Genomic DNA, 23,609 nt, shown 5'->3' with positions numbered 1-23,609 from the left:
AACAGCGTGAGCCAAGAGACACTGTTTCACGTGTTCCAAAGAAGAAAAAAAAAGTGTTGGGATGCCAGATGTTTTTACCTCACCAAGCAAACGTGGTGGCATGAATCTCGCACTTTCGATTGTCTTGCAACGTTAAATCTAGTCGATTTTGGACATTGAAAGGTGTCTTTCTGTTCTTCAGCAGTATACAGAAATACAAAAGCTCAGTGAAGTAGCCATTAGAAGTGCGAGGCCCAGTCAGGTGAGCTTGTACCACCCCAGCGCAGTAGGCCTATAGAAGCTCTAAGAAGATCAGCTAATGCTTTGAATCTATGCAATTCTGTATGCTATTTGAGGACTGTCCTAATTCCTTACAACACAGTCAACCAGGAAGTGGCAAAATGCACCAGTGGCAAGGGATACAGAAATGTTCAAAGTAACATTTACGCCGCTCGACCCGCCAGGAACTGAAAAGTTTGGATAGACATCACTTTATTTAATCAGGCAGATGTCGTATGCAGGATAAAATAGCAGTAAGAGAAAGATCTAAACTGCCCTAACTCCATAAATACAGAACCAGCATCTCTGTGGGTCTTTGTACTCAATCACATAACAGCACCCTGAAGCACTTCACTGTATACTTACAATAAATCTCTAAATTATGCGTACCTCATTCGTAGTAGTTTTCTCATGCAGAGGCTGGTCCATGTAAGACAATGCTTTGCCCGGGGAACCTGTGGGGTCAAGGCACCACTTTTACAACCCGATGAAGTGGTTCCTTGAGCCCTTTCCTAGAAAGGCCGAGCCGAATGCTGCTTGTGCCAGTGCCAACCCTGTTGCCAGAACTCGTGGGCACACTCCTCGGAACGTTTTTGTGGATACTTGCTGCAGGGAGCGACGGGGAGTGGCGCCTGCCCTCCGTCGCAGCAATCGTGGCCAGTGTTGGCTGCGGCTTGCAAGCAGCTGGTGTTGGAAGTGGCTTGTTAGTGGCTGATGTTGGCTGCAACTTGCAAGCAGCTGGTGTTGGAAGCGGCTTGCAAGCCCCTGGCGTTGAAAGTGGCTTGAAAGTGGCTGGTGCGGAAGGCGGATTGACGGCGGCTTCTGCTGGATTGGGCTTGATGGTGGCTCGTGTGGGATGCTGCTTCAAAGTCGCTGGGCTTGAGGCGGTTTTGACGTCGGGCACTGAGCGGGCAGGTCGGCTTGGCGTATTTCTCCCTGCTGTGGTGGCACCTGCATTTCAGAAATAAACGGAACTTGCTTGCTGACGGCTGTTATGTGGGGAAGAACAAAGATGCATGGAAACCATAGTAAAAGAGCCCATCATGAGGGGAAAATTGGGCAATATTTAAAAGCTGCTAGCAGTCAAACAATTATGACTGGGGAGTTCGGTATAATTGGAAAATCATATGGCACCTCACCGCGTAGTGTTGGTGATGCTGAAAAATCTTCTGGAGTCTCTCGACAAGGTAATTCAACGAGGCAATGTCATTTTAACGTATACTGAAGGTTGCAAGTCTGAATGTGGCATGAGCCCTGCTAACTGCTTAGGATTCTGCAGCATAGATCAGTAACGAATGTCACTGAATTGCTGCAACTAAGCTGCCTCTCTCTCAAAGAGGTTAACTCCTTAACCGTTTTGGATGAGCCTAGCTTGTCAATGTGGAGACATCCCCAAATCATTCAGGATGGGTATAGCTCGTCTGCTTTCCTTGGTTCATGCACTCAATCATTTTGGATGAACCAGGCTCGCTCATGATTCAGTTTGCAACTGTGCCAACAAATGGCAGCACTGATTTTGTTATCATTTTGCTCCCATCCTGTTTGTGGCTATAAATTTGATTTTGAAGGCAACAAAGGTAATTTTTAAAATAATTAAGCAGTCGAGGGTCGGAAACTCCCCAAAACTTAAAAACGGTGAAAAGGATGAATGTATTGAATTGTTAATTTTGAGTAGATAAAGATTATCTAAACTCTTGCAAGTGCTTTCTCACAACAGGCCAAGACTTGTGGATGCTACTATACACGTCTTCACGTGCATCATCTGTTGAAAAGTGGTGCAAGCTTGCAGCCATAACACTCATTCAAAGTTCCGAATACTGCGCTTCCTCTTAATTTCATACATCTGTTACTACAAACGGTTTTCAAAGTTCCGCACACCGACCTCTATGATGATTTGCCAAATCGCGAATCCCAGCTTTGAGCCCATTGCGCTGCGCGATTGCGGCCACCAGTCAGCCATCTTACGTCATCCGCTGAAGCATTGTCAAGGCTGTCATCACATGACCTTTGAGTCTGTTGTCAGGTGACCTACAGATGGCAACCATGGTCAGTGGCTTAGCCAGGAAAGGAGGGGGGGCAACCTTTGGTCAAAACACCCCCCGAAATTTCATGGTTTTCCACTTTCCCCCTTTCCACTGTCATTTTTTTTTTTTTTTTTTCTTTTCGTGCTTTGTGGTTTTGTCACAGCATTAAAAATCCTACGTGTTTCTCTTTCTGTTTGACAAACCACTACAACGAGGGGCCGGGCCCTCAGCATTCCAAAGCAAGACAAAGATAATGACACTGTCTGTGGACTGTGTGAGAAACACAAGTCCGGCTCCGGCTCTCCGAAGAGCTCTCGCCAAGCTCGGCCGGAACCGAAGCCTTTCTTCAGGCTCGCAGGTGTGAATGGCTCAGCTCCCGACGTCAGAAAAGCCGTGATATCCTGACCTTGATGGATGCTGGCCTTGCCTAGGAGAATGCGGGCAACCTGACTACCCCCTACTCTTCAAGGCTCAAGGACTCAAAACAGTGAGGGGAAAACGGGAAGACGAAAGGACAAAGCTTAACGTTTTTCTTCTTTTCGTCCCATCTCTCCAAGGTTTACTCGGCTGCACTCCTTTAGTTCCAATAATACACCAACCAAAATATAAACAAAAAAAACATCCTTTAACAAAAGAGAAAAAAAAAATAATGAGCGAGAGAGACTAAAAAATTAATTCTATCAAATGGGCCAAGCTGTTGCTTCACAATTTTTTCAAGAATGATAACAGACCTACGACTTCAAGCGTGCCACCAACGTCACCAACAGAGTCGGCACCTTCACGTCAGACAGCATCGTCCTCACTAGGCGAGAGCCATGTTGTGGCTAACGACATCGGTCTCTATGTCACCAGCCTCGGCTTCGAGCAAATCTCCAGCCTGTGCGGACTGCGGAGCATTCATTTCACAAACTGCCTGGAGAAGTTCCGGTTTGAACGCAGATGTAGACGGACCACGCTGCTAAACATGTCTCCGCAGTACAGGCAACTTGCCATTGCCCGGAGGCATTGCCCTGCCCTCCCTGAAAAGACAACAGATTTGGCCGGAGCCCTGGGTTTCGCTGGCGATGATGGAAGGACGGAAGAGAAAAGGATTACAATAACAAAGAGGCGATTAGAAGATTGGTGGAAATTATCTAGGGAATATTGAATGATACACAACTAGCACAGCTGGGGACAGGCGGAACAGGGGAAAATTGGCACTCCCTCCCACGTGGCTCCGGCCCAAAGTCTCAACCCAGTTCTTCAGTGGGTCCGGTGCTGGGTTAACGCTGACAAGGTTTGACCAGAGAAAAACTGGCAACTCCCTTGCAGGGGGGAAAAGGCGGGGAGTGATGTTTTTTAGTTTTTTTTTAGCCCGATCCCCCAGAGGTCATCCTGGTGATATTCCACACTGCCTGGTGATAGGGGAAGAAAATTGGCTTAGAAGGGCGGGAGGAATCATGTTTGTCTTTTTAGACTTAGGCTAGGTGGCGCAAGCTACCCCCCGTTAAAAGGATATAGCCATTAACAGCGATGTGATTGGCCAAAGCCATTTTGGAGCACCTTTCGGAGCAGCCAAAACAGTGTTTTGGAGCAGCAAATATGGCCTTTGGAGCAACAAAAACTATGTTTTGTAGCAGAAAGTGTAGACTTTGTAGCAACTAAAACAGTGTTTCTGAGCAGCAAAAGTGGCTTTTGTAGCAGCCAAGACAGTGTTTTGGAGCAGATAATCTAAGAAATATAAAAATATTTGTTTTAAGTGCTGTACAAACGAAGGGCACTTTGTGTAGTGTTATGTTCTGATGTGACGTGTTGTGACAAAACTCACTGCTCGTATTTTTACTGCTGAGACATCCCACAAGTATACAGTGCTGTATGCATTGCCGAGCGATTCCGAAACATCACTTGCCACCGTTTTACTGGTTCCCGACGTGCCAGATTTTTGTCAAAAGTAAGCAAACGTAAAACGATGGATTGCAAGCGTTCCGGCTGGTGCCTCTGTCGTTCAATCATGTTCATATGCATATGAGGGCAACTTCGGCAGGCTTGCAGTTGCGCGTGCTTCATCGAGCGAGCGGAGACAACAACTGTTCGATCAAAACCGAAACCATGCCACTTGGCTCCGTCGCCAACTGATTTTCAAAATTGTATGCAAAATGTAACTGTCGAGAATACAACAAAAAAACAGTCCAGTGGCACGTGCTTGCCAGGCCGCCAAACAAGGTACATGCTAAACACACACCAAAAAAAAAGTACCTGAGTGCATCCATGTAAGACATCGTGAGCCAGGGTCAAAAAGTTCTTGGAGCGCTTTCTGCAACAACTGAGCTTGAGACAAACAAGCGCGCTGTGCGGGTTCAACGTGCAGACATTGCCTTCTTTGCTTTAGCCTCACTTCTCCTCACCAACTCTCTTTCGCGGCAAATTTTTTCCCGTACCGGGGTCCCTCTCGAAAAAAAAAGCTCACAGAGAGAAACCTAGGTAATCTATACCTCGACACTGGAGTCTTTGAGTTAAAGAGGGATTTTTGCAGTAAAGTATGATTTAGACAAGAACAGGAATGTTGACGAACATGCAGTTGTACTTAGTCTCAGTTTAGAAATCGCTATACCTGCGGCGACGTGGGGACAGCAACACCCGACATCGCGCAACCACGGTGACTGGAAGGCAGGGAGCAAACCTAGTTTTCCCACAGCCGTTACTAGTTTACTTGCTGCGCAGAAAACGTGGTTTCGTTTCACAGCATGAGGGCATGGCTGGCACCCGGCACACTAACGTCGGAGCGTCCGCACACACCCGCGTATATCATTGAAAATATTTTAAAAAAAGACGCGGGACAAGACCCACGAGGCGACGAGAGAGCAAAACGCGAGATGGCAGGAAATCCATGCAAGACCCAATGGACAACTGATGCAGGGTACTTTGTGTCGGGTGGCCACTTGTGCCACATAACACATGCAGGCCCAATTATGGTACTCAGTTAAGCTTCGGTTTCGAAACGCAACCTAAATTGGTTTTTTGGCGCAGGCTTGGTGCGGATTACCCATATTTTGGCAAAAGGTAGCAGGATGTAGCAGGGTTAGCCCCTTGGCGCAGTTTGGCACAATTGGCACAGCAATCACATCACTGCAGTAACATTCATCCATCCTCGTATCCCAATGTAAACCGCCTACTCTGGTCACCTTCAGCAACGCTGAATTGGAACTTTGAAAACTTGAGCCACACTCGAGAGCTTCAACATCTCAGGAGTGCTGGCTGGGGGTTGCGCTTCTTAACATTCACCGGAACATTCAAGTCAGCCCCGAAAGGGTCCTCTCGCTTCTTTCTGTCGACCGACGGTGGCTGTGACTATATGTTTAGAACCCAGAGAATGATAGGAACTAGTACTTTTCTCAGCCGCTTTCCCGTAAAATAACAACGAAGAACAGAAAGAACCCAAAAAATGACCATAAAGCAATCATTTCTAAAAAAATGTGATCCGTGCAGGAACAATGAGCGCGACGGTTCACTTGCTTATTGCTCCAGTGCGCACTGCAGTTTTATGCTTAGTCGCATCCTAATCTTTGCTATTCTGACACTCTTCCATAGCTTTCAATATTGGATACCTGAATGTTCCGCAGAGAAGTCTATGCACCGCAATATTTTGTGAGCCATCTGAATTTTTTTGTTCAAAGCACATTATTCTAAGTGATGATTGCATGTTTTTGTTGTTCAACATTAAAGTTTTTCTTTTTAAAGATTAGACGAACAGAGTCTCAGGCGTGTGTGTTTTCGATAAACATATGTGGCAAAAAAGGTTGAATTTTCGTCTTCTAAGAAACAGGAAAATAGCTAATTCTTTTCCTCTCGTCTTTTTTTTTTTTTTTCTTCTTTGTCTTTTGAACGGCGTGAGCAAAGAAAAACACCTCCTGAAACAATCTCCTGGCTACGCCACTGACCATGGTAACTGTCTAGGCTTAACAGTGCTAGAGCAGGTGACATAGGATGGCTCACCAGAGGCCGCATTTGCGGAGGGGCTATTAGCGATCCAGCAAATCGTCATAGAGATCAGTGGTTCCACACGATTCAGACTGTCATAAACCGTGCAGCTGAGAGATAAAGCAGATTGATGAAATTATAAAAGATGTGAGCTTACACGTCACAACACTGTTAGCCGCCCAGAATGAAAGGGAATTGCTCAAAGTAAAAAGAAGAGACAAAGTGTGTGCAGAGGAATGGCCAAGGCATCAAACACAAGAACATTACCTTGCTTGGTAGAGCACTTTCTGCGCTTGGAGCGAGGGCTGCAGAACTCTTCCTCCGAGCTATCCGATGCTTCCGTGCTCTCAAGGTCCCCAGCTGTGTCTGGAGGCGGCGTTGATTCCAACTCTTGCCCTGTTTCAAGAGCCACCAAACAATGCCTCCCTGCAGAGCTGTGCCTACAAGCTCGACACTTCCCGTCGCAACATACTCGACTGTTCAACGAGCAGGCCATTCTAGAGCCAAATCACAAAGTTCTCCAATATTTAAATCTATTAATATTCTGGCATTGCACACGAACGCGAACTGTAAGCACAAGCTGTTGGCGGAGCTAGTGCTGTATGTGGAAAAAAAATGCTTCGACCCCCGGCACTCGTCGGTCTAACAATGCCCGACACTATCTTAGCAGCTACACGAAGTGCTGAAGAAGGCACAGATCTCATTGACTCCTGGTAGTAGGAATGAATGAGATATGCACTGCCTCAAACTGAATTACGTTTTCCTGATCCCAGCCTTTTCAGTTCGAAAAGGGCATAAATGATGCAGCCTGTGCACCAAAAACTTCCAGGTCAAAACGTTTTGAATTCAGAATTAGGGCACACTGATAGAAGCAAACAGACTTTCCTAAGCTTGAAAGCTGATCCCTTTCACATTACTGCAGAGTGAACTAAGGTCTCCATTGAAAACCGACAACGCTTCACACTCTCCTCACCCCCATTTTGTACACCATTCACCGCCCAGGTGGCAATTGGTTCATTGTGCAGCATAGGATGGGAGGATGCTAAAAGGATAACCTTACCTGCAAAAAAATTACCTTGCATGTCAGTCTTTAGAAACAGTGATGAAGAAATTAATTGCAAGCTACGATTGAATACGGTCTAAAAATATATAAAAAGAATACCGATAGCCCAACCAATAATTGTTCACATAACAGTCACTTTAGCGATTGCCATTTAAGAGACTGCAACTTGATTAACCGCCACGTTTCAGAAACTCAGTTAGGAGCACACGACAATGGGCTTTTTGTCAAAACACCGCTTACTTGTGGTAGTGCTTACCTCTAGGAGCAGATTATTTTTAAGCAAAGTGAGCACCGCACTGATCAACTGATAACAGCAGTAGTACCGGGTGCTTCAGTAAAAAGAGAACAGGCTTTTGTCACTGCAAAAACGAACTATCCTTTGCCGAACGCTTTGTCCCTGCCTAAACGTAGCACCAGCACTTGGAACCAGATGCCAAAATGTCAGAACTTACCGTTATTTGATTAAAAAGTTATAAGCGATTTTTCGAAAGTTATAACGAGAAAATGGGGCCCGTTTTCAATAGTAGATGGCACTCGTTGGCCGCTGTTCTTGGCAGCGGTAGCTGCTAGTACCCCTCCCAGCAAAAAATGCTCATGTACAAAGGCAAAACCCCACTCTACAGCAGAGGCACTGCTCTCTCACCCCCCCTTGCCCCCCTAGCCAAAAAAGTGTTTTGGAGCAGCAATAGTGGCCTTTGGAGCAACCAACACAGTGTTTTGGAGCAGCAAAAGTGGCTTTTGGAGCAGGTATTCTTAGAAAAATAAAAATATCCGTTTGAAGTACTGTACAAGCGAAGGGCACTTTGTGTTGCGTTGTGTTCTGATGTGACAAGTTCTGACGGAACTCGCTGCTTGTGTTTTTACTGCTGAGACATCCCACAAGTGTACAGTGCTGTAGGCATTGTTGAGCAATTCCGAAAAACCGGTTGCCACCGTTTTATTGTTTCTCCACGTGCCAGATTTTCGTCAAAAGTAAGCAAACGTAAAACAATGAATTGCAAGCATCCCAGCTGGTGCCTCTGTCATGCTATCATATTCACATGCACGTGGGGGCAACTTCGGCAGGCTTGCAGCTGCACATGCCTCGTCGCGTGAGCGGAGACAACGGCTGTTCAATCAAAACCAAAGCCATGCCTCCGCTCCATCGCCAACTGGTTCTCAAAATTGTATGCGAAATGTATTTGTGGAGCATATGACAGTCCGGCGGCGCGTGCTTGCCAGGCCGGCAAACAAGGTACAAGCTAAAGACACATACAAAAAAAGAACCTGAGCACATCGATGTAGGACATCGCGAGCCAGGGTCAAGAAGTTCTTGGGGCGCTTTGTGCAACGACTGAACTCGAGACAAACAAGTGCGCTGTGTGGGTTCAGCGTACAGACATTGCCTTCTTTGCTTTAGCTCACTTCTCTTCACCAACTTTCTTTCGCGGCAGAGTTTTCATGTACCGGGGTCCCTCTCGAAAGAAAGCCCACCAAACGAAACTTAGGTAATCAATGCTTCGACACTGCAGTCTTTGAGGTAAAGAGGGATTTTTGTAGCAACGTACGATTTAAACAAGAACAGGAATGTTGATGAACATGTGGTGGCACTTAGTTTCATTTTAGAAAGTACCATATCTGCAGCAGGGCAACACCCGACGTCGCGCGACCACGGTGACTGGAAGGCAGGAACCAAATATAGTTTTCCCTTGGCCATTGCTTTCAGGAGCAAGTGCTTTAGCTTACAAAGTAACTCCCGCCACGCAAAAACATGGTTTCGTTTCACAGCATGAAGGCACGGCTGGTACCCGGCACGCTAGTGTTGGAGCGTCCACACACACCTGCGTCTATCGTTGAAAATATATTTAAAAAAAAAAGACGCGAGACAAGACCCACAGACGACATAAGCGTAAAAGGCAAGACGGTGAGAAAACCATGCAAGCATGCAAGACCGTATGGAGAATTGATGCAGGGGTACTTTGTGTCGGGCAGGCACTCGCGCCACATATAACACACGTTTCCATTTTGAAAGGCGACCGAAAATTGTTTTTGGCGCAGGCTTGGCGCAGATTACCCATATTTTGGCAACATGTAGCAGGATGTAGCAAAGTTAGCCACTTGGGACAGTTTGGCGCAGCAATCACATTACTGTGCCTTTTCACAATGCAGCAGCTATTGCTATCAATCACAGCACACCTTACGCAATCCTTCGCAAATTTTCAGTAAAAATTTTCAGACATCATTTCCTTTAAATATATAATGGCATGTCCAGAAGCTTTTGCATCTGGTACCAATTGCTAGCTCTACATTTAAGCAGAGACTGAACGTTCAGCTGTCAGTACCCAGTTTCTGCGGTGAAAAAAGTGCTGCGCATGTCTTTCCAAACGCCTCATACAATAGACTTCTCAGTTTGTGTCCACAATGTACTACGGTCGAAACCTAAAGCAACTTTAAAAACACCATTCAATCAAACAACAGTTGCACAAAACGACCCTCAATTCCTGAAACGTCCTCTGAAGAGGACATTTCAGGAAGTCTATTCATCTGTGCAAGCAATTTAGTCTACAAAAAGTGTGGCTTACCACTAGGCAATACTTGGTCCATGCCTGGCACGACGGAGGCCCCTGCATCACAGCTGCTCTCCACCTCCACCTCTCCGGCCACCTCCAAATTCTCGGTAGCAACAACGCAGTCAGTCTCCAAGTGAAGCACCCCTGAGCAAAGCAGACAGAAACACACAAGGTTCAACGTCAAGTATGGACACTGGTCCATTATTTTTCTGGCCAGTACAAAAAACGTGCCCCGAAAAAAAATTTTTTTTTTTTTTTTTTTACAGCAAAATTAAATTATGCATTGCAAAACGCACAGTTTCTGCTCAAATGTAGCCATACCGATCCGGACCAGACGCCAAAGTTTCCGAGCTTGCCGTTATCCGATTAAAAAGGAGTGCGATTTTTTTAAAATTTCAACGGTAAAATGGGGCTTGTTCTCGGTAGCTGACGCCATTCACCTTTACGAGTTTTATCGGCCACCATTCCCCCCTTAAAAAGATTTCTGAAAATTACTGATATCTTTTGAAATGGATAGCGACAAGGTCTCAAACTTGGGAATCTGATTTGGATTGCTAGACCTGAATTTAGGTAAAAACTGAGCACTTAGCGATGCATAGTTTATTTTTCTAGTGAAAAAAGACTTAATGTTTTCGGGGACACCCTGCATAAGCAGATGTTCGCTTCGATAACAGAAGTATCAAGCTTTGATCAAAATTAACTTGTTGCACAGTGCTGCCAACCCCCATGCCCCGATTGAGCTGTAAAACTAAAACCTAAAACCAACAAAATGGTCACAGTCTCGGTTATCTGTATACAAGTTTTATTTTGTCATGATGCAAATATCATAAACAACAAAGAGGCTGCCAGCAGTTTACACAAGTCGCCTTTTTATGCTACATGCTATACACATACCAAAGCACAGCAAAACATATGCTTTCAAATTAAATTATTTTGAAAATTTTAAACCCCCGCAAATCCCAGAAGCATGTCATTCTGCCCCTTTACCAAAAATGCAGACACCTAAAGTTCCCAGAAATTGCAACAGGTTCCTAGAGGTGGCCCTGCTGTCACTCTGTGGAGACACTTGGGATAAAGTTGTATCATACCGGCCAGCAGGGAAGGGCAAAATACATGCAAATATGTATAGAAATACAAATACTAAATACTTTGTCTAAAATGTATTTAATTACAAAACTAATTACATTTCCAAAAAAGCATTTAAGTACAAGATACAAATACAACCAAATGTATTTGGTCTCCTCCAAATAGTTTTCCAAATACATTCCTCAAAATTTGCGTCAGCGACTTCAGGGCACCTGCAACGAGTTTCTGGGTATCTCATTTTAATTTTGCATCGCACACTCGGGAGTTAGTGTGCGAGGCTCTAGTAACGCAATAGAAATATAATCACAAAAAAAAAATGTAATCAGCTTGGACGTAATAGGTGAAAAAAGTACAGAGCTTCAAGCAGCTTTTTTTGTCGATTACATGGTGGTATAGACCAACAAAGAACCGAGACGACCAAGACGCGCAGCACTAGGTAGAGAATTTTTTATTGTTCCAACTCGCACCAGTTACGAAAATCAGAATGACCCGCGCATTTAGAATGTTCCAGGCAAAAATATGGATGGAAATCAGGCTGGAAAGCACCACAGGTTGTCAGAGGCACTTAGTTAGCCAGTCTGCCTGTGAACATTGATTTCGTCACTATTCTTGCCCTGGACTAGCGCCGTAATCACAAAGTCACTAAATGCTTGTGCTTGATTGAGAGACACTGCATTCGGTGCAGAGCATAGTTTTCTTACTGCTCTGGACAGTGACAATAAATTTGAGGGATGTATTTTCGCCCACAAAATTGTATTTAATTACAATTGTATTTGAAATACCCACATTTTAGTATTTAAATACACACGTCAAATACATTACCCAATTTGTAATTAAATACAAATGCAAAATACACAAAGTATTTGAAATACTTATTTCAAATACTTGCATTTGAAATACTTATTTCAAATACTTGCATTTGAAATACTGCCCATCCCTGGACGGAGCAGTCGGGTAATGCTTGGCACAGAGCAAGCCTGCTCGTTTGGACGCCATCTATCCGTGTGCATGAGAAGTATGAAGTATGCCCAACTGGTGCCTGCCCTACCACCGACACTGCACCTCTAGTGTTCCCAGCCCATTCGATTTTTGCTAGCAGTATTTCATTTCCCGAGTGATCCTTTGGATCAATGATGAGTGCATCCCAACCCACTTAATTTTTGCTCCATCCGTTCTTTCCATAATCATGATAGCACGCTGGCAATGCTGTCTCATCTGCATGCTGACGCAGCTGCGCACAGCAACGCTACCGAGACATGCAACGCACCAAGTCAACACCTCCAGGTACCCTAAGGCCGGAATTTTTACGTCACAAACGATTGGTTGGTGTGGGACACAGACTGAATGGGAATGCCGCGTCAGGGTTGGGGTGGGACTCGAGTTCTGTCGGTGAGAACGTGAATTTCAGCTGGACACCAACAAAGGTTGGGAAGCAGTCATGTCCAATCTGTGACCCACGCCAACCGGCTGTAGGCGACGTAGAAGACGCAGTGCTACAACCTCACCATCGAGAAGTTGCCAACCGAGTCTTTGTTTTCAGAACCTTCGTGCTCGTTCGTCGCTCTCCCGACACAGTCCTGGTTTGGGGCTAGCTCTGAACCTCCCTCTTTCCACACTGTTCCCGCAGTAAGCGAAGAGTGGCACTACCCGAATGTGCTTCTCACAGACACCAAGGATACAGCGAATTCGTCCAGTCGGCCCGGCATTTTGCTCTGGTAGTCCCGACATACTCAAAAGTTACTGACAACTACGGTGTAACTATAGGGCGGTCGACGCTCCAGAGCGCAACGTTTCTCGGCAAGTTGAAAACCGCCACACACGTATATTCCGCTCAGAGAATGCGACGCTTTGAGGAATTAAAACTATGTTTCTTCCTCCGGGGATTCAAGGGCAGCTTACCTGCTGATGTCCGAGATGTGGCTTCCATTTGCGACAGCGTTAGGGCAGCCTTGAGATCACGGTCAAACAGCTTCTCATCCAGAGAAAGCCTCCTGAAAAAGCACGAAGCGATTGCAGCCGACAACGAGACGGCTTAAACGCATGCCACACTAGTCCATATAAATCAAAGAGAGTGGACCCAATCATGCCTCAAATCTGGCAACCTTTAGAATCCATGAAATTTCGGCTGCCAGTACCGTCGAAGCCAGCATCGTTAGTCTAAAGACATAGTTTCCACCCTTGTCAACACTGCATTTTTGAGTGCCTATGCACCAACTCGACTCTCCCATCTCACGCCGCGACGGCAGCGCTTCAGGCATATTTCTAGTGTGAGGTATGGGCAGAAAACACCATGTGGGCCACGCATTGCTATGCTTTTTGGTGGAAGCCGGCCTTCTCGTCCAACCGCCCCGACTGAGGCTGCATTGAAAGATTTGAGAAAGGTGTCCAGATCAGTTTTAACTACCGTAATGCCCTACCCCCGAAAGATAGCCCACCATTAATTTCAAAATGATTTGCTTTTTCCTCTTTTTGTTTTGGATACACCGAAAGATAGCTCACGTTTAGTAATTGTAGGGCCCTGGTCAACGGTGACCTTGGCAAAAACTATGTTACTTAGTCAAGGTGAGAAAAAAGCAAACACTGTCGGCTAGGAAGGGCAGTCGTCTTTGGTTCATAGCCCGATCCTGTGATCACAAGTTTCAAGGGTCACAAGATCTAAAACTAGCATTTTTTTAAACTTTTTTTTTTATGGCACACTGAAAGTTACTAGCTTACCAATTATTTTCATCCGATTTGCTATCGGACTTAGGTAGGCTACCTCTTCGGGTATTACGGTAGGGGTGTGCAAATATTCGGAATTTCAAATACAATATTTTCTTTGTTCGATACTATTGATTCAAGAACTGCATATTTGGCCCTGGCCTAATATTAAAAAAGATTGAATATTCGGACAGAAATCAGAATATTTGGGTAAATAAGTAGTCATCTATGTGCCATACATGCCCTAAACATTCTAAACTATCTCAGAATGTTTATTTACTGAAATCTACTTAAGATGCATTAATCATCTGTTCTGTATCGGCTCTGTTTCCGGTTTGCATAAAACTCTTATATGCCCCACAAGGCAGCAGTAGTTTCAGTTCCTTATTTTTATCAAGCAGGTTCTGTACTACTTATTTAGCGGTATACATTATGTATTTTTTGCACAATAAAAACAGGCCAAACAATAAGCTTACCTCAAGAATGTTTTCTCAAATTATTTATAAACACATGGAAATTAAAGAGAAACATCTATAACAAAACTAAATCACTATAGGCAACAACTCAACTACCAGACAAGATAAATATACCGCTGCATTGAGCACTTTGTTTGGCAATTTGTAAGCCACGCTAACTCCTCTTGTCCTTGTTCGAACATGTTCTCGGAGTATGGCCTGAAACCGCAGCTGCTGTGCCACTTGGCAAGCATAGAGTGAAAGCTGGAAAAAGCTTTCTCTGGCAGGGCCACACGAAACCCTGGCCATTGACAGCTCAGCAAGTCGTGCGAAAGTGTTCTTGAAACGCCAACGGGGACAACCACTACTCTCCAAAACCGCCTGAAACAACACCCTTTGTTGATGGAAGAACACAAAAAGGATGCCGCAAGCAGGCCGTCTGGGAGTCAACCGACACAACAATATGGTTCAACAGAAGAAGCAGCCCTTGCTGCAAAACACAAGGGTTGTCACCACTTCTTACTACTGCACACATATGCAACATTTGAAGTAGTTCTATCCTGCCCACTCAACGATCACACAAAGATAAATAAAGCTTTTCCTCTTCCTCCTTTCCATGTTCATATTCAACAATTTCAATATTTGCGCATCCCAAGTTTTAACATGTTTCCTACCTGCCTCGATCTGCCCAGAATCTGGATAGGTGCCGTGAAAAAGAGAGACTAGACACCGTCAGACCACAAACACCTGTGCGGGTGATTGAGGTCTCGACTTCTTGTCGTGATATTTATTTGTATCGTCCAACAATGATCGCGGGAGAACCGTCAAGTGGCCTGGGCAACCCGGATTACGTTCTGTGCCTTTCCATGTTAACAGTCCACAGACCATGTGGAGAATATACGTGCTATTGACACAATAGTTGTGATATGAAGTAACTGTAGGCCTCTGAAGACGTGTAAAGTTGTAGGGCGTCTGGGGTAAATCGATTCAGTGCGAACAGTAGATACAAGGTGACATTGAACACTGTAACAGGAGACGATCGCCGATTTGTTACACCCAAATCACATGGTCCGATTCCGCTCGAAATTTTCAGTTTTGACGACAAATAGCGCAGGTTCCGCCTACGCTACTTTTGCAGAGTGAGCGCTTCGCAAGTGAAAATATTGAGCGGAATCTTACCATGCGAATCAGGCTTTAACGTCCATTCTGTGGCGTCCGTGCTGGATGAATCGCCGTATGTCACGTTTTTTACACAAATTTTTGCAGCGTGAAGAGCCTTGCCCATTTCACTCGGGCCACTAAAGTAACCAGACATTGCTAGGAAGACGTAGAATGAACAATTGCAACGCAAAAAAAAGAGCCACGGAGACTCACACCAACGCAGATAACATTGTATCTGAACGGTTTGCTCACGGGGAATGCCACACTTCTTGCCTGCACCCCATCGCGGACATGCAACAGATCTAGCATGCCGCTAAAGGTGCTCCGGTTTGTTTGTAAACATGAGTTGGTGTTTAGACCAACATACGGCACTGAGATCACCCTGCGGCGGTGGTACTGTGCAGACAACTATCTTCCACATCTCGCAAAGTTGCTGTCTGTGCACATGCACAGACAGCAGTGCGTCAGTCTATATGTCAATTTCAAGCTCGAGACTTTCTAAGAGAATTTCTAAGACCAGTAAAAACTGAGAATGTGTGCCCGTCCATGTGCTTCCAATACTTGTATAATCTTCAGAGTAGAAGTGATCACAGTGTTTAAAACTAATTTAAACCAAAATTATTAAAAGCCAAGCGTGTTTGTAAGGTTCAATTTACACACGAAAAAATAAATGGGATGGAGCACAAAACGAGGCATCTTGCAACTAGCAACAAACAAGAATAATACAAAACCCCCCCCCCCCCCCCTTTCCCAGAGGGGTTAAGAAATGTTGGAAGAGGCATAAAATGCTGTTGAAGAAAAGGGAAATGTCAGACGGGAAAAGAGATGAAAATAAAAATAAAATAAACAAATTTTGTGTTTGGAAATTGAGATTAAAAGCTTTAAAATGCAGTATCACGTTGGTGTGCGAAGCATTCTGAAAAGTTCCCATTTAAACGTGAGTTGTGGCGAAATATCGATGGTCATGGATGTTTTGTAAACCTTTCACTGCAAACTAAATATCCACACTTGAGTATGTCTACGAAATATCTAATTAAAATATTCATTGTTTTTTGGTGTTGTTTTTTTTCGAGAAAATGAATTTTGAAGCTTACGGATACACTTCCGAATCGCCGGCTGCCGACCGGCAACAACGAGCAGAAACGCTTGTGACGTCAAACATTGTATCCGAGAGCAGACGATGCTCTCTCCTCCACATCGTTGTCTGATGAGCGTCCGCAGTCTTGCGGACTGCGCCTGGTTTAGGCTATTTGCGGCATGTGATGGAGGGCGGGGGGAATTTGTGATGTACTAAGGGGTGCAATAACATTACAAAGAAATGCACTAAAGTGGTTCGAGCGGTCGGACACAAATGCTGGCTGATGTGTGTGTGCATCGAGCTAGAATACAGTTCACATCATGCTAGCAAACAAAACCTTCCATGCCATTTTGCTCCAATACAGGATCTGGATCCACGCATTGGCCAATTGCGAATGCAGCCGCCACGGATGGTCCCTTCGGAGGTGATGCCAGCGGATCGAAGGCGAATGGAGAATCGCCTGAAATCTTTTGCTGTGCTGGCCACTGCTTGACTCGGACAAGCTCGATGAATTGTAGCCCATTATTTCGCACAGACAATCGTGACGACCTTTCGACTGCTTCTGACGCTGGGGGAAACAGGCTCGAGCTGCCCATGTTTCTGCAACATCTGACGTCGCAACAAAATGGCGGTCAAGTAAAGCTTCAGTTTTGTTTCGGTACTATTTTATTTCTACAATTAAAAATTTTTAAAGAAGTTTTTGGAAAGTTTACTTGCTCTTCTGGGCTCAACCTCTTGTGCTCCTTCAGAAAATATGTTTAGTTGAAAACAATTAAATTGACGCCGGAGCTCCTTTCCTTTAAAGGGGCCCTGCAACGACTTTTTGACTGGTTTTTAAATTGCACCGAACCTGAGCGCACTGAACGTAATAACTTAGTGAAACTTTTCTTTTCTCAAATTTCATTTTATTGTAAAAGTTACAGGCAAATTAAAATTACAAAAAGAGGCAAAAAATAACCTCCTTCATGATGTCCCTGGTCCTGGCTTGGACAGCCGTGAACTAGAGGTGGGGTAGTAAGCTCAGCGAGCGCTCATGGCTGTCGCACTCCGTTTCAACGGCTCGAGAGGGCGCCACTAAAGCACGTGTTGGATAGGCTGTATGAAGCGGGCGGCCAGGGCGGCTCACATTGCATTTGCTGCGCAATTAAACACTAATTCAACATGACACTTCATCGGCCACAAAAGACAGCAAACACGAGGTAAATGTCAGTTCAGAACAGGAGCCACTTCACGCTGCCAAACGGCCAAACTGCAAGCCAAACCTGCTCACCGAAAGCCTTCAGAATGCTCGGAGCCGGTCGGATCCTCGAGCCCATACGAACGCAGCGCCGCCATGTATATCCGGGAGCCTTTCTACGCTCACCGCTTCACGGCAATGTGTGGAGCGCGTCAGTGCCTGATCCCACTACCCCTATGCGCCGACTTTTCCACCACTTGGTGGCGGGTATCACGACGGGTCATTTCTTGTTCCAGTACTTAATAAAGGGCATTTGTTTCTTTTCTGATTTAAAATACTGAACAAAAACTATTTTCATAAATAATTGAAACAGTTTGCGCCACTTATATTTTGTATTTGGTCTAAACAAAAGCTTTTGGTGGCTCTGACCAGTCGTAAGGCAGGAGCTGGCCAGGACCGACGTCGCAATGTCGTCACATGCCACGCGCGTTCGGTACCACGGGGCGGAGATGGAGGAGGCTTCCGCATCGTCCGGTTAAATTGTGATGCACTGATGTTTAGTTACTCTCTCAGTGCCCGCTCGCTGGCTTGCCCGAACCACAAGAGATGTGGAAACCACAAAAAAGGCAGACGCTTAAATACGATTACAGGGCCCCACAGCTCAGGGGAATCAAATAAACCTTCTCGCCTTCACACTTAACAGACTTTTTTGGCAGGTGTGACACTGCACCCTTTTGGAACGTCACTCATATTGACCCTTTGGGAGATCTGTTTGAGGCGTATGCGGCATGAAAAGACAACATCAGTGCCAAACTTAGCAGTGATAGATCTTAAATGGTGTGAAAGGTTGTGCGCATAGGGGATCACCGCAAAAATGTTGTCTTCCGTGCTCCGTACAAATTGTTTGTTCTTTCGTGCATAAATTAATTTAATTCCAAAACTTGGAAGGGGCGGGGGGGGGGAGGGGGGGGGGGGGGAGAGAATGAGAAAACAAGTTTCCAGCCAGTTTTGAGGCTCCCCAAGCCCAAGCTCACCTGCTTATTGCCAGATAAGCCTGTCTCGTTCAATGCTAACCTGTTAGTATGGCTTTTGAGATGTGACAAAGAGCACTAGGCACAAACAATTTAAGAGCATGTCTAATTACACGAGAGTGTCGGGAGGGTGATGGGCACATTCAGACTAAATGAGAAACAGTTGAGTGACTACTTGCAACAACGAGGTATCTACAAACTTAGCTGGCAGTTGCTGCAATGTGTTCTCCCGAGTCCCAATCTCGTAACATTGCATCATGCTTTTACACGATTGCTTCGGACACGATTCCATATCCCCCCGTGTAACTGGTAATTATGCCGTCCATAAGGTTCATCACATAGAACACAAACCAATTTTTTTATGGTGTCCTTTTACACATACTGCGTCTGCATGTGGCGACTCATTTACCCCGAACGTCAAGGGACGTTACCTTGGTTTCGAGTCAATTTCACCTCCGGCCGCAAGTGTGCTGTCGACATCCTTGGCGGACAGTTTTTCCGTCTCTTTCTTGCGGCAGTCCTTCGGGGGTATGCCTTCTTTGTCCTTCTGTTTGGTGCGCTTGCTGTTCGCAGCTTCGGCTGATCTGAAGTCGTCATCTGAAGGGAACAAAGCAGACCAAGACTCCTTGCTAACATTTGTCCAGAGAAGCAACAGGCGAAACACACACCTTCATCGCTGCCAATGTCCAGCTTCGCGTAGTTCACCGGCTTGTGGGACCTGGAAATAATGTTTACAAGGTAGCACAAACACCGAGGAGGGATCGATATGCGCTTAAAAACTGGCATAAATTAAGTAAAGCCTCGCACTGCAAAACCCAGGCATCCTGGGTTCAATCCCCACCCCTGCCCCTTTCGATCTGGTTTCGCCTCATACCAACGCGTCATACTGACGTGTGGTCGTGTAATCACCACTACGTGATGCACGTAGTACGGTTCAATACCCCCAGGCTAGCGGTTGTATTGCGCTGGCAACATTTCTCATCTACAGCTCGGACATCAGACGCCCGCTGGGGCTCACGAACTTCCCGCTGTCTAAACAAAAACACAATACAATTACTTGCACGAAAACAAAGTTTGCAAGGAGTTACAAGCACGAACAGATCGATTTGAGCGTAGGAGCTGGCAAAAGGCGCGCTTCGTCTGAACGGAAGGACAGTATTTGCTCTTCCCTTCCGAAGACCGGCATCGGTACACGAACATCCAACAAACCTTGCTGATCGCCGCCCTTCAGCCATGAATCCCACATCAAAGTTTGGCACTTTACTGAAACCAAGAGAAAACACTATTTGCAACTGCGGGACGCAGTATTCGATGTTGGCGGGTTGAGCTCTTCTCCGATTGGGGATTTCGCCGCTCTGTGCGCATGCGCGGCACCATAAATACGAATAGAGAGAGAGCAAACGTTCGTTCATTTCGTATCTTCGTTACTAGATAGCGCAACTAACCTATCAATTGTAAAATCCCTTGATGTTATTTCAACGAAAAAATATCCAACGACGATTGAGGCACTCTGAAAGAACTGCAAGCGTCCGAAGGCAGCACAAGTGATTGGGGTTTATCTGTTTGTGCCGAAACTAATCAAGGTAAATTTAAATACGCTCTGAATAAAAATATGTCCCCGATCTGGTAGATTATACGTCTTTACTACGGTACTGTTAACTACTTAACTTTGAGAAGATCTAAATTTTGCACATTTCAACCTCCTTGACCAAGAGACACACGGTCCCGCTGATCTCAATGACAATTGCTGGATCGCGCTTCCCCGCTTGTTCGCTGCAGCGCGAGTGAAGCCACCGGACTTCACTCGCTTGGGATACGATTTGCGGTTTTGCTAACCTCTTGCTGCGGTTTTCCAGCGTGCTGCAGACACGTTTTCTACTCGTTCGTCGTCATTCGCCGAAGAAGTTTTTTAAGACTCTGTGTATTGTTGAGACTCGCCGTTGTGAACACGTGGAAAATTTTACGAAAGGGCAGTGTCGCAGGAAAAAGGCACAACTCGTCGAAAGCAAGGGTCTGGCAGCGTGTTCAAAGCTTCCTTGGCACGCCGAAGTGCCGTGTCTGTGTGCCTTCGCGCGCTCTGAACAGAACTTCAAAAAACATATATTAACAAAGTAAAAAAAATAGACGCACGTAGAAAAGAAAAATTGAAAATAAACCTACACAAGTCTGCAATCACAGTAGAGTTTTAAACTATCTTAGAACTCAATTGGCCCAGCATTTAAAATTGTAACTTTTTTTTCAAATGTCCCTACAATATATATTACCACTAGTTGTTAAGACATCATATATTTTTCATTCCGTTGTAACTTATATTTTTACGAACCTCCGAAATGATAATCAAATCACAGTATCAAAAAGATTCCGAGAAGCTTTTGTAGTGCTGCAACTGAATGCCCAGCAGAAATTCATTTCAGAGAACTTAGTTATACTGAATTGTTTATACATATAGAGGGAGCGTTATGAATCCAGATATGAATCGAGGTGCTCGCTGCAAAATGAACCGGAAAACTCGGCGCCTGCATGCAGCGAACTCAAACATTCAGCAAAGGCGTAATTTACGGAGAGGGTTTGCGTTGGCAAATGACAAGGCGTAGCTCGTTTCCTGTGTAAAATTAAAACAGCATTCTTGACATTAGGAAGTTTTAGTAGACCGTGTTTCCCCCTCCGCTAACCCTCTGCTACGAAGAAACCGCCTCTGCGCCTGCGCGCGGTTGGCCTTGGCTGTAGAGCTCCGGGTAGCGGAGGGGCTTAGCGGAGGGGGAAACACGGTCTACTAAAACTCGCTACTATCAACGCGAGTGCCGATGCAGAGGACCGAATTCAAGTTACAGCATCTTCTAAATAGCATGAGGTGTTGCCGATAGGGATTTCGCGAACCACCCTAGGTTTTATTTCGAAAGATTTCGATATTTTCAAAGTGAACTGAGGTTCGAATTCGAATGGTTTCGATATTTTCGTACCGACCGAGGTTCGCATTCGAAAAATTCGCAACTTTCGATCACAGTGGAGTCCAGCCCCTTTTCTCCCTTCCAGATATTTCGGACTGTTAAAGGGATACTTCCACGAAATTTGAAATATTCCCGTCGTGTTCAAAAATAGGTTGAATATGATCCACAATATCCGTAAATGACAATCGCACGTCTGTATTTTGAGCCTGGTAGCTGTATTTTTCGTTATAAACGGCCCATTCTGGCAAGCGCTCGGAGAAGGCCCAGCGGAGACCACGTGACATCCAACGCAATCGTGACGTAGATCGTCTCAGGACGAGCAAAGCTACGGCGAGGCTGACGTCGAGAGGATGGCCTAGTCGTTCCAGCCACCGAAGCGGCTGCTTTTGTACGAATTTTGAGTGACGGGATAATCTTCTGTAATCTTGTAGGGGGACAATAGCGACTTCTGCGACTCACAAAAGGCATTCTCGGGAAGAGGGGAGTTCCTCCTGCCCCTCTTCTCTTGTCGTGGCCGGAGGCGAGACAACCTCCGTCACTAGCTGTCAAGGTTCCTAGACGGGCATTACAAGCGAGGCGTTAGCGACATCCACCAGGTGCTCTTTGCTAATCGTTTAATTCGTTTTAAAATTCCTTTTCGTGACTTTTTTTAACAAGATATTGTTATATTCGATGTGATGCTGCTCCTTTGAACACATATAGACCAAAAGATGAGCGCCGAAATTTCGTTGTAGTATCCCTTTAAAGGAGTCATGAAACGCTTTTCCAACTTTTTCCTGTATAGCTTTCCTCCTCAACTCATAAATCGCGCATTTTACCAAACAGTTCAAGATGACGGAAAGGGGGAGTCCTCTTTTGCTCGGAGTCTCGTTTATGTACCCGGGCACAGCCATAGAAGATTAGCCCGTCGCTCGAAATTCAGACAAAAGTTGCTTTCGACACCCCGTTCACCCCGAAGCTGACAGTGCTGTGGAAGCTACTTGCTCTTTGGGCCAGCCGCACTTTTGCCACGTGATCACGCTTCTCTCGCGCATACCCACACGCAGAGAATGAGGTCAGGTGATGAAAGGGAGGCGGCTGATTGGTCTGGCAAGCGCGTAGCTTCCACCACAATGTAAGCTTAGGGGTTAAGGGATTAAGTGAGGTCCGGTGTCGTATGACGTGCGTTTGGGCCCGGTGACGCGCTGCGAGAGCCCGGTGACGCGCTGCGGGAGCCCGGTGACGCGCTGCGGGAGCCCGGTGACGCGCCGTGGGGTCCGCGGATGTATCACTGTGAAAAGGCAGAGAGCTTACGGAGGGAAGGAGGAACGAAATTGTCCGCTGTGTTTTCAAATTTTTGTACCGAAAGTCAGGCTTTTGAATTTCTATCTTTTTTTTGTCTTACTGAACGATGTGCTATTAGTAAAATCCCAGTATAATTTGATTTATTCCTGCCAGAAATTCGTTTCATGGTCCCTTTAAAGAAAACAATACGGGGAAAGAAGGTGTGGTCGAGCTTATTTTAATCTGAAATTATTTATGCATATGTATAGCTACTGTCGCTCCTCACTGCACAAAAAATCGAGTAGATGGTCATTCTCGAAAACTCGTTGTCAGAAGGCACTACTTGCGAAATGCTTATAGTGGTTCGGAAGTTCAAATCTATGTCTTTTCGACTTACATAACTGTGTTATCGATAAAAAATAAAATAAATAAAAATAAACATGACAATAAACGCGGAGATAAGAAGCTGGAGAAAAAAAACTATCAAGAATTCGCCGGAAGTGTTGTATTCTTGCATATTCAGAGGCTCAGAACTTCGAAACAAGTTTCTCCTACCAAAATGTGTACAGGCTAAAAGAAACACGTCCCAAGAACGTAAAGCGGGAAAACAAATGTTTTTTTTTGTTATTTTTTTTTTTAATGACGTGCTGAACTGGAACAGTATTAGATACCTTCTCCTATGAGTTAATTTATTCCCTTAACGTGAAAAAAAACACAAAAAACACGTTATTTTGCATTCTGCAGATGGCAATGATATGCACTGTCTGTAGTGTTAATTTAAATGCGATACCTCAAACAACTTAGACGAAAAAAAAAAAAACAAGTTTAGGGCATAATTACCCGTAGACACATGCTTGGA

The 23,609-nt window shown here is 45.3% G+C and overlaps 1 protein-coding gene across 1 annotated transcript; it reads right to left on the bottom strand.

The window, feature by feature from the left end:
- Window positions 1-457: 457 nt before the first annotated feature.
- Window positions 458-19,892, bottom strand: LOC8036534 (RAD51-associated protein 1). Its single transcript, XM_029973663.4, has 7 exons — window positions 19,749-19,892; window positions 19,208-19,257; window positions 18,971-19,136; window positions 12,837-12,928; window positions 9,864-9,995; window positions 6,507-6,635; window positions 458-1,209 (listed from the first exon to the last, which is right to left on the bottom strand). The coding sequence occupies exons 1-7, from the start codon at window positions 19,772-19,774 to the stop codon at window positions 722-724; spliced, it is 1,083 nt and encodes a 360-aa protein (XP_029829523.3). The 5' UTR covers window positions 19,775-19,892; the 3' UTR covers window positions 458-721.
- Window positions 19,893-23,609: the final 3,717 nt, after the last annotated feature.

Source organism: Ixodes scapularis, unplaced genomic scaffold (genome assembly GCF_016920785.2).
Source record: "Ixodes scapularis isolate PalLabHiFi unplaced genomic scaffold, ASM1692078v2 PGA_scaffold7__128_contigs__length_106722199, whole genome shotgun sequence".
NCBI lineage: Eukaryota > Metazoa > Arthropoda > Arachnida > Ixodida > Ixodidae > Ixodes > Ixodes scapularis.
This window is presented reverse-complemented; position numbering and strand designations above follow the sequence as displayed.